The sequence below is a fragment of the Odocoileus virginianus genome, chromosome 6, assembly GCF_023699985.2.
Source record: "Odocoileus virginianus isolate 20LAN1187 ecotype Illinois chromosome 6, Ovbor_1.2, whole genome shotgun sequence".
Classification (NCBI taxonomy): domain Eukaryota; kingdom Metazoa; phylum Chordata; class Mammalia; order Artiodactyla; family Cervidae; genus Odocoileus; species Odocoileus virginianus.
The window spans coordinates 49349119-49360630 of record NC_069679.1 but is presented as its reverse complement, the minus strand read 5'-3'; the positions used below and the strand labels follow the sequence as shown (position 1 = coordinate 49360630).

General features: G+C 38.4%; 1 protein-coding gene across 4 annotated transcripts in view; it reads left to right on the top strand.

Annotated features, from left to right (window-relative positions):
• The first annotated feature begins 2 nt into the window (after nt 1–2).
• The window catches only part of GALK2 (galactokinase 2), a 146066-nt gene continuing 134556 nt past the window's right edge, over nt 3–11512 (top strand). For 2 of the 4 annotated variants that reach the window (XM_070469304.1, XM_070469299.1), the window contains exon 1: nt 103–330. Coding sequence is in view for 2 of the 4 variants with exons in the window: in XM_070469299.1 (XP_070325400.1) it covers nt 311–330 (20 nt within the window). In the remaining 2 variants the exon portion in view is untranslated. The other 2 variants (XM_070469301.1, XM_070469306.1) reach the window with 2 other exon arrangements.

The window sequence follows — 11512 nt, the reverse complement described above, 5'->3', positions numbered from 1 at the left end:
ATGTTTCCTCCCGGAACAAATGAGCTCGGTTTTGAGAGGATTCGCTACGACGCTAAAAGCGATTGCACCGTACCCCTCTTCCTGTGAGACGGTTGGTGCCTTAGCAACTAAACCTAGTAACTAGGGAATCTTCAAGTGCTTCGAATTTCCGTTGAAGGGCCTTGGAAACCTTTCGCTCATAAGGTGCGGTTTCCAGCCTCCTGGGCAAGGCAACAGTCTCCTCCCTTGCCTGGGACTCTGGAACCATTTCAGTCTGGTGAAAGTAAGAGGCAGTTTGGGACTAGAAGGCTTTCGCGGAGAAAAGTCTGACATGCCTATCCTGTGTGACAGGTAGTATTATTTTTGCCATGATTACGGATGTGCATTTAGCCCACACATTTTGGTGGGTGGTCCTGTGATGTTTGGAAACCTTTCAGCAGAACGGTTTACACGTAATGTTTGTTATATTTGTAGTCAGCAAAACGACTCTGTAGATATCCTAAATTAAGTATCAATCTATTGAGGTACTTGAAGTTTTATTCAGTTGTTCAACGAATTATAAACTAAACTTTATTGCCTATGGGACCAAATTAAGGTAACAGTTAACAACTTTTTTTTATAAAACGCATTTTTGTTGCACAGCATCATCAGTAGAATTCGAAATAGTAATAAAAATTGAAATGAAGGGAGAAAATACTGCTTTTCAAACAGCATTTTTCATATAAACTTCTGTCCACTTGAATTCACAAATTTTATATAGTTAACAGCACAGACATAATTTCGGATGCTTTTTTGCATCTAGTTATGTTAACAGCATAGGACAATGTATGCACTATATTGTTGACAAAGATTATTTTAATAGTGACATAATAAGCCCTTCGTTGAATGCAGTGTAATTTACTTAAGCATGCTATTATTATACATTTCGAGTATTACAGTAATGACATTATTTTAAACTATTTTGGAGGGAATATTTTTGTCACTTAATTTTTTTTTCTTAGGAAAAATTCCAAGAAGAGGAATTGCAGGCTGGATTTTTTTTTTTTTTTTTGTTTTGGCAGTTACTCAGTAAGTAACTGCTTTGCTTTTTTTTTCCCCCTGGCTGCCCCAGGATACAGAATCTTAATTCTCTGACTGTGCTTCCTGAATGGGAAGCATGGAGTTTTAACCACTGGGTCAGTCAGGGAAGTCCCTGGATATATTAGTAATCATTTGCTTTTGTTTTTATTTTAATAATTCAAAAAATTTTACTGGAGTATTGTTGATTTAAAATGTGTTAGTTTCAGGAGTACAGCAAAGTGAATCAGTTGTACATATACATATATTCATTGTGGGTTTTTTTTTTTACTCTTTTTCCATTTTATATATATAGTGGTATGTATATGTCAGTCCCAGCCTCCTAATTTAGTAATCATTTGTATTGCCATCTTTTTGGTCATAGTTCTTAAAAGTCATATTTATAGCAATAATACTGTCTATCTATAGACAGAATTTTCCTTTCCTTCTTTTCCTCCCAATATTTTATAATGAGGAATTTAGAACATACTGAAAAATTTAGAGTTAGTCCAGTGAATGTGTGTATATACCTATCAGCTTTATTTGTATGTAAGTATTCCTAGAATCAGTTGAAAGTATAATAAGATGCACATATCATTACATATCACTCAAATGCAGCTGTGTATTTCCTAAAAATAAGGGCATCCTCTTATCACAACATCATTGTTAAACAAGGAAAATTAATTATTCCCCCCCGTCATCTGATACCCAGTGCATGTTCAAAATTCCCTTATTAAACATAGACTTTTAGAATTGGAAGAGCCTTGTATCACTTCAGTCTCTAAGGCTTCCTAAGCATGGAAATTAGTTATAACTTTTCAAATCCTGCACCAGAGATTCTGATTCAGTAGGTCTGGGGTAGAACTCAAGAATCTGTTCTTGTAGCCTTAAAATAAAACAATCTCCCTGTAAGTTGTAACTATATATCCTATTTTGTCTAGAATAGCCTAGTCCTATTGTCCCAGAATAAAAATTATCAGCATCCATCACTCTCAAAAGTCTATACAAGAAATCACATGATTACTCTATCTGTAACCCATACTTCTTCAGAAGAGAAAAAAGAATCTCAAGGTGATTAAGAACTTTTTTTGCTCAGATAATCAGCTACATAGTTTTGCATTTTAAAGTCAGTATAGTAATTCTGAAATGATCTATTAATCATGTGCATATGAATATGTAATAAAACTGCATGTTTATTTACATTGAATTTATTTATATATTTTGGTGCCTTTTAATATAATTCCTTACTTCTACAATGTGGAAAAATTATTCAAGAAGTTAGTGACTAGGAGCACTAGGAAAAGCGCAGCCACATTTTGAGTGTAATATTCTTGGCCTCCAAATTTCACACACTTAGTCTGGAAATTTGCTGAGAGAAGTTGAAAAGATTTTCACAGTGTTTAGCTCACTGCTTGGGTACACAAATGCAAATGAATATTTGTTGTAGAAATAAACATGTCAATCTTTCTATGCAGGCAATGCCCTTATATATATGTCTACACATCAAAATCTTTTTCTGTCTTCAAAACTTCATTTAAATATCACTTCATTCACATATCCTATCCTAAATACTTTGTACAGTTAAGCTATTCTCTTTTTCTTGACATCAGTTTTATTCAGCGGTAAAGTAAAAAGTGGAAGTCACTCGGTCATGTCGACTTCTTTGCGACACCATGGACTGCAGCCTGCCAGGCTCCTCTGTCCATGGAATTATTAAGGCGAAAATACTGGAGTGGGTTGCCATTCCCTTCTCCACAGGACCTTTCCAACCCAGGGATCAAATCCGAGTTTCCTGCATTGCAGGAAGATTCTTTACCAGTTGAGCCACCAGGGAAGCCCCAGTAGTAAATCATTAAAAGTTTTTTAACAGTTTATTGATCTGATCTGGTGCCTTTGTACAAAGTGGTTCCTGTGTTTAAAAAATATTTTTTTAAAAGCTGTTTGAGGTATAATTTATCAGCCTTATTGAGGTACAGTAAACTATACACTATGAGCCATAAACTGAAACTATGAGCCATGCTGTGTAGGGCCACCAAAGACAGATGGGTTATGGTAGAGAGTTTGGACAAAACTGGAGAAGGGAATGGCAAACCACATCAGTATTCTTGCCTTGAGAACCCCATGAACAGTATGAGAAGGCAAAATAATAGGACACTGAAAGATGAACTCCCCAAGTCAGTAGGTGCCCAATATGCTACTGGAGATCAGTGGAGAAATAATTCCAGAAAGAATGAAGAGATAGAGCCAAAGCCGAAACAACACCCAATTGTGGATGTGGCTAGTGATGGAAGCAAGGTCTGATGCTGTAAAGAGGAGTATTGCATAGGAACCTGGAATGTTAGGTCCATGAATCAAGGCAAATTGGAAGTGGTCAAACAGGAAAAGGCAAGAGTGAACATTGACATTTTAGGAATCAGCAAACTAAAATGGACTGGAATGAATAAATTTAATTCAGATGACCATTGTATCTACTACTGTGGGCAGGAATCCCTTTGAAGAAATGGAGGAGCCATCATAGTCAACAAGAGCGTCCAAAATGCAGTACTTGGATGCAATGTCAAAAACAGCAGAATGACCTCTGTTCATTTCAAAGGCAAACCATTTAATATCACGGTAATCCAAGTCTATGCTGTGACCCGTAATGCTGAAGAAGCTGAAGTTGAAGTTCTGTGAAGACCTACAAGACCTTCTAGAACTAATACCCAAAAAAGATGTCCTTTTCATTATAGGGGACTGGAATGCAAAAGTAGGAAGTCAAGAAACACCTGGAGTAACAGGCAAATTTAGCCTTGGAGTACAGAATGAAGCAGGGAAAAGGCTAATAGAGTTTTGCCAAGAGAACGCACTGGTCATAGCAAACACCCTCTTCCAACACCGGAGGAGACTCTACACATGGACATCACCAGATGGTCAATACTAAAATCAGATTGATTATATTCTTTGCCGCCAAAGTTGGAGAAGCTCTATACAGTCAGCAAAAATAAGACCAGGATCTGACTGTGGCTCAGATCATGAAATCCTATTGCCAAGTTCAGACTTTAATTGAAGAAAGTAGGGAAAACCACTATACCATTCAGGAATGACCTAAATCAAATCCCTTATGATTATACAGTAGAAGTGAGAAATAGATTTAAAGGACTAGATCTGATAGACTAAATCTGATAGAGTGCCTGATGAATTACGGTTGGAGGTTCGTGACATTTTACAAGAGGCAGGGATCAAGACCAGCTCCCAGAAAAAGAAATGTGAAAAAGCAAAATGGCTGTCTGAGGAGGCCTAAGAAATAGCTATGAAAAGAAGAGAAGTGAAAAGCAAAGGAGAAAAGGAAAGATATACCCATTTGAATGCAGAGTTCCAAAGAATAGCAAGGAGAGATAAGAAAGCCTTCCTCAGTGATCAGTGCAAAGAAATAGAGGAAAACAACAGAATGGGAAAGACTAGAGATCTCTTCAAGACAATTAGAGATACCAAGGGAACATTTCATGCCAAGATGGGCACAATAAAGGACAGAAATGGTAGGGACCTAACAGAAGCAGAAGATGATAAGAAGAGGTGGCAAGAATACACAGAAGAACTCTACAAAAGATATCTTCCTGACCGAGATAATCACAATGGTATGATCACTCACCTAGAGGCAGACATCCTGGAATGTGAAGTCAAGTGGGCCTTAGGAAGTATCACTATGAACAAAGCTAGTGGAAGTGATGGAATTGCAGCTGAGCTATTTCAAAACCTAAAAGATGATGCTGTGAAAGTGCTGCACTCAACATGCCAGTAAATTGGGAAAACTCAGCAGTGACCACAGGCCTGGAAAAGGTCAGTTTTCATTCTGATCCCAAAGAAAGGCAGTGCCAAAGAATGCTCAAACTACTGCATAGTTGCACTCATCTCACACACTAGTAAACTAATGCTTAAAATTCTCCAAACCAGGCCTCAACAATACATGAACTGTGAACTTCCAGATGTTCAAGCTGGTTTTAGAAAAGGCAGAGGAACCAGATATCCAATTGCCAACATCCATTGGATCATTGAAAAGGCTAGAGAGTTCCAGAAAAATATCTATTTTTGCTTTATTGACTGTGCCGAAGCCTTTGACTGTGTGGACCACCACAAACAGTATAAAATTCTGAAAGAGATTGGAATACCAGATTACCTGACCTGCTTCTTGAGAAATCTGTATGCAGGTCAGGAAGCAACAGTTAGAACTGGGCATGAAACAACAGACTGTTTCCAAATAGAGAAAGGAGTATGTCAAGGCTGTATACTGTCACCCTGCTTATTTAACTTATATGCAGAGTACGTCATGAGAAACGCTGGGCTGAATGAAGCACAAACTGGAATCAAGATTGCCAGGAGAAATATTAATAACCTCAGATATGCAGATGACACCACCCTTATGGCAGAAAGGGAAGAAGAACTAAAGAGCCTCTTGATGAAAGTGCAAGAGGAGAGTGAAAAAGTAGGCTTAAAGCTCAACATTCAGAAAGCTAAGATGGCATCTGGTCCCATCATTTCATGGCAAATAGATGGGGAAACAGTGGAAGCAATGACAGACTTTATTTTTCGGGGCTCCAAAATCACTGTAGATGGTGACTGCAGCCATGAAATTAAAAGACGCTTACTCCTTGGAAAAAAAGATGGACAGCAACTGGACCAACTTAGACAGCATATTAAAAAGCAGAGACATTACTTTGTCAACAAAGGTCTGTCTAGTCAAGGCTGAGATTTTTCCAGTAGTCATGTATGGATGTGAAAGTTGGACTATAAAGAAAGATGAGTGCTGAAGAATTAATCCTTTTGAACCGTGGTGTTGGGAAGACTCTTGAGAGTCCCTTGGAGTGCAAGGAGGTCCAACCAGTCCATCCTAAAGGAAATCAATCCTGAATATTCATTGGAAGGACTGATGTTGAATCTGAAACTCCAAACTTTCGCCACCTGATGTGAAGAACTGACTCATTGGAAAAGCCCCTGATGCTGGGGAAGATTGGCAGGAGGAGAAGGGGACGACAGAGGACGAGATGCTTGGATGGCATCCCTGACTCAATGGACTTGAGTTTGAGTAAACTCTGGGAGTTGGTGATGGACAGGGAGGCCTAGCGTGCTGCAGTCCATGGGGTCGCAAAGAGTTGGACACGACTGAGTGACTGAACTGAACTGTACACAATTAAATGCACAGTTTGATGACTTTGACATGCACATATACTTGTGAAACCATCATTACAACCAAGATAATGAAGATACTATATATTACTGCAAAAGTTTCCTTATTGCTCCTTGACTATCGATTGTCTCCTCCTCCCTTCCCTTTTTCCATGCAACCACTGATCTACTTTTTGTCACTATAGATTAATAATTTTCTGGAATTTTGTTTAAATGAATCATGTAATACGTATTCTCTTTTGCCTGACTTATTTCACTCATTATAGTTATTTTGTGATTCATCCATGTTGTTGCATCTATCAACTGGTTGTTTCTTTCTGTTCCTGAGGTTTCCCTTATATGGATATATCACAGGTTATCTATTCACTTGTTGAATTTTTTTTTTTTTTGCCATGCTGTGGGTCATGTTAGATCTTAGATCTCTGATCAGGAATTGAACCTGTGCCCCCTGCAGTGGAAACACAGAGTCTTAGCCACCGGACCACCAGGAAGTCAGTCCCTATTGATGGATATTTGAGGATTTTCTTGTCTCAGTTTTTGGCTTATGTAAATAATTAGAGCTATTTGTGTACAGAACATTTGTGTCCAAGTTTTTGTGTGGACATGTTTCACTTTTCTTGAGTAATGTTGTAGACAGACTCTTAAGTTACATGTGCTTGTGTAGTCCCTTTCACTTTGAATGCAGGTGGGATCTGTGACTTGCTTTGTTCCCCACCCCCCAGCTTTATTGAGTTATAATTGACAAATAAATGTGACTTGTTCCTAACCATGAAGATAGAGCAAAGGTGATGTACATGATTATGTGCATATGATTACATTACACTAGATTATAAACTCATCTTGTTGAGGAGAGACTGTCTCCTTTGCTGACTTTGAGAAAGCATTGACCATGTTGTAAAAGGCCATGTGGCAAGAAGCTGAGGATGGTTACCTGGTCAGTGGTCAGCAAGACACTGACTTTTAGTCTGATGATGCACATGGAATTAAAGCTGCTAGCAGGACTTCCCTGGTGGCACAGTGGATAAGAATCCACCTGCCAGTTCAGGGACACAGGTTCAGTCCCTGATCCAGGAGGATCCCATATGTCATGGAGCAACTAGGGCGGCGTTCGACAGCAAGCCAAGCTGCCGCCACGAGAGGCAGGCACACCACAACTAGAGAAAGCCTGCACAAAGCAACAGACAACCAGCACAGCCAAAAATAAAATAATGCATAAATAATTTTTTAAAAAAGCATCTAGCAACCATGTGATCTTGGAAATGAAAACTTCCCCAGTTGAGCCTTAGATAAGACTTTGTGAGACCCTAAAGCAGATGACCCAGCTATGTTCTTCCCTGACTTCTGAACCACAGAAACTGTGGATAAGCAGTCTGTATTATTTTGTACTGCTAAGTTTGTGGTAATATTGTTGTGCAGCCATAGATATGAATGCAGGTACATACCTAGTGGTGGGATGATTGGATTACAAATATGTCTATGTTTAACTTTTTAAGAAACTCTCAAATTGTTTTCCCAACTGTTTTTGCCATTTTGATTATCCACCAGCATTGTATAAGATTGTTACTTGTACCACATACTTGTCAACACATAGTGTGGTCAGTTGTCTTAATTTTAACCACTCTGGCAGGAGTATAATTGTGGTTTTGAATTGCATTCCTTAGTGACTAATGTTGAATATCTTTTCATGTGCTTATTTGCCATCAGTTTTTCTTTGGTGAAGTATTGATACCTCCTCAGTCCTTTTGCCCATTTTTTAAAATATTTCTTTTGTATTTTATTTTTTTTTTATTGGAACATAGTTGATTTACAATGTCATGTTAGTTCCTGGTGTACAGCAAAGTGAGTCAGTTATATATATACATGAATCCACTTTTTTCTTCTTAGATTCTTGTCCCATATAGGCCGTTATAGAGTATTGAGTAGTTTCCTGTGCTACGTTCTTACTAGTTATTTATTTTATATATAATAGTGTGTGTATGTCAGTCCTAATCTCTCAGTTTATTCCCCCACGCATTCCCTGGTAACCATAAGTTTGTTTTCTCCATCTGTGACTCTACTTCTGTTTGGTAAATAAGTTCATTTGTACCTATTTTTGTCTTGCTTCTATTGGGTTGTAAGTGTTCTTTATGATTTTTGTTGTATTTAAGGATTATTCACCATACTGAGGTGTACTAAGATATTCTTTTTATGTTTTCTTCTGGAAGTTTTATGTGGTTCAAACTTGTACATTCAGATCTATGACCTAGTTCAAGTTTAATTTTTGTATATACTGTGAAGGAAATGTAGAGGTTTATTTTTTTCTGCATATGGTTATCAAATTATTCCAGTATTATTTGTCCCCCAAAAAAATCCTTTATAGAATTGTCTTGGCATTTTATCAAAGGCAATAGACCATTTGATTCCCAACAGAATTTGACCCCTTAAAAGTATGTTTTTGATAATTTTATGTTATCCTATATTATGATTATTTTGTATTTATTCTTTATTAAACTGAAAGCTCCTTGAGGACATAAATATCTTATTTCTGAATCGCCTGACACTCAGCATTCTCAGTGAAAATATGATGTGTTTAAGTATATTCTAGCATTCATGACTCCTCACTGCTAGATTGAGACATGTGGTTACCCCAGACAGGCTCATGATTTGGAGTGCTTTCAGACTAATTGTCTAAAGAATTTACTTTAGACAATTTACTTAAGCTGAACACTATATGTTAGAAGGGCAGAAAAGTGGAGGACTCCTTCTGTATTAGTCAAACCTGGACAGGAAACTCATGGTATACTGGAGAGAAGGTGGGGCAGTAACTGAAAAGCATTTACTGAAAGAAGTATTTACAGAGAGGGGATAAGGCTGAGGGAACCCACAGGATGGTGAAACACACAGGGACTAGCAACTGGCTGGAAATCCCATTTCCTGAAGGCTTAAAGGGGCAGAGGGAAGAAATAGTTTTACCAGAGCCCAGCAGGAGTGGGAGTCCTGGAAGATGGACCCTCCAACAGCAGCTGTGGTTATAGGGAAACACAGCTACTGCCATAACTATGGCAAAGGTGAGATGGAGTAGGTGAATTTATGTGTGTTTGTAGTGGAGAGGGGGAGTGGTAGATACCTCAATTTCTCTGTTTACTATCTTCTAATATCCTGCTAGTGACCAATCCCAACCAGAAGCTAGAGGTAAAGAAGCCCAGGTACCATCCTTAGAGATCAGCATCCAGGAGGGTAGAGAAGGGTAAAAGTGGATCCAGAAATCAATTGGGGGAGTAAAGAGTATAACATTATGTCATGCAATTCAGCTGTGGTTAAATTATATACTTTACTCAGGGAAGAACTTTCTCTCCTTCAAAGGCAAATTGCTGACTATCTATTGTTGGAGCATACCTCTTGATTTTACCAACCAACCTAAGTGGCTTTTCAAAATGTTAATTCTACTGACATTTAATAACCACTGTTTCTTGAGGGGACCTCTAATAAGTACACTTTGCATGATCTCATTAAATTCCCACCTTATAGACATGATAGGAGGGGCTTCCCAGGTGGCTTAGTGGTAAAGAATCTGCCTGCCAATGCAGGAGATGCAGGTTTGTTCCCTGGGGTCAGGAAGATCCCCCTGCAGGAGGATAATGGCAACCCACTCCAGTAGCCTTGCCTGGAAAATCCCATGAACAGAAGAACCTTGCAGGCTACAGTCCAGTCCAACGTCGAAGAGAATGAACGACTAAGCACGCATGCAGGCATGATAGGAGCTTTCTTTTTTTAACAATGGCTTTCGAAAAATGTCTCTTGCTAAATGCAGTTACACAAACTTAGCAATGTTATTTGCCATTTTTGTATCTCTAAAGCCCATTCATTTTTATTCTCACCCAAAATGGTGACCGTACCTCCCTAGTTTTGTGTCATGAACACACGTTTTTTTTTTTTTTTCTGGCCATGCCACATGCAGAATCTTTGTTCCCCGACCAGAGATGGAACCCATACACCCTACAGTCAAAACATGGAGTCTTAAACCACTGCACTGCCAGGGAAGTCCTTGAATGTGCTTTTCAGCAAGAGGTATGTGTGGAGGCCAAGTAGGGAGCTGACATAATTATACTATAATTCAAAGATTGTTTTTGTTTCTTTTCCTTACTGAAATCAGCAAGTTCTTTCAGTATGTTTTGCATTAATCCTTCTGTGATTCCCCTGTCAGCTAAAGCAGCACAGTCTTCAATTGACCGTTGACAGATAATTTGTGCATGGAATGCTGTAGCTGTATTTCCTTTGCTGTTCTCCATACAACCTCCTTTTAATTTTGGGGACTATCAAACTTCTACTTTTTAACAATTGACTTCAGATTTCAGAGATTCCTGTTTATTCCTTTTGACTTCTTTTAAAACAAAGCTTTCCCCTATTTCCTTCAGATTTTTCCTACTTTTCAGAATCTGTACCTACCTCTTCTCTACCCCCAGTCTGTCTTCTCTATCCTTATTCCTATGTTAGTTTATAATTTAGACCTTAAACCTTATTGTAAGTGTGGCCACATGTAAAAGGGCTTTCCAGGTGGCTCAGCAGTAAAGATTCTGCCTGCAGTGCAGGAGTTGCAGGAGATGCAGCTTCCATCCCTGGGTCGGGAAGATCCCCTGGAGGAGGAAATGGTTGCAGCCCACTCCAGTGTTCTTGCCTGAAAAATCCCAAGAACAGAGGAGCCTGACAATCTACAGTCCATGGGGTCACAAAGAGTCAGATGTGACTGAAGCAACTTGAGCACACCACATGCAAAAAATAAAGAGCTGAGAGGTTTATGATTTGTGAAAATAAAAATTCTGTAAAATTTAGACATTAAACATTTATCAGATAGGTCTAATAAGAACCAAAGGAATATCTTAAAATTGAAAAAAGAACAATATTTTTTCACTTCATAAGGTTGTTGGGAAGATTTAAAGAGAATGGTAATATGTAAAGTGCTTACTTACATATCAGGAAGCCTGGCATAAGGAAGATAGTATAAGAAAGAAATGTTAATTTTGGTTTTTGGTTTCTATTTGGAGTTCTTTGGTTGTTTGAAAATAAGTTAAGAGCAATGTTTTATTAAAATTACAATGTATACACTTTAATTTGGGGACAAAAGTTACTAATTGTCTCAATAATTTTTTTAAGCATACTTCAGTAAGGTCTCAGGGTCTCACCAGAGGTCACACATTCAGAGTAGGCTGGGGTAGGAGTCTGGGACCTGCCAGACTGGTTGATCAAAATCAGCCAGTTTTGATTCTAGCCTTTACTCTTTCACTTTGGGGCCATCATTTCAAAAAAGGGAGTTTTACTAGTTGCTCTAAAAGGTGCTTTC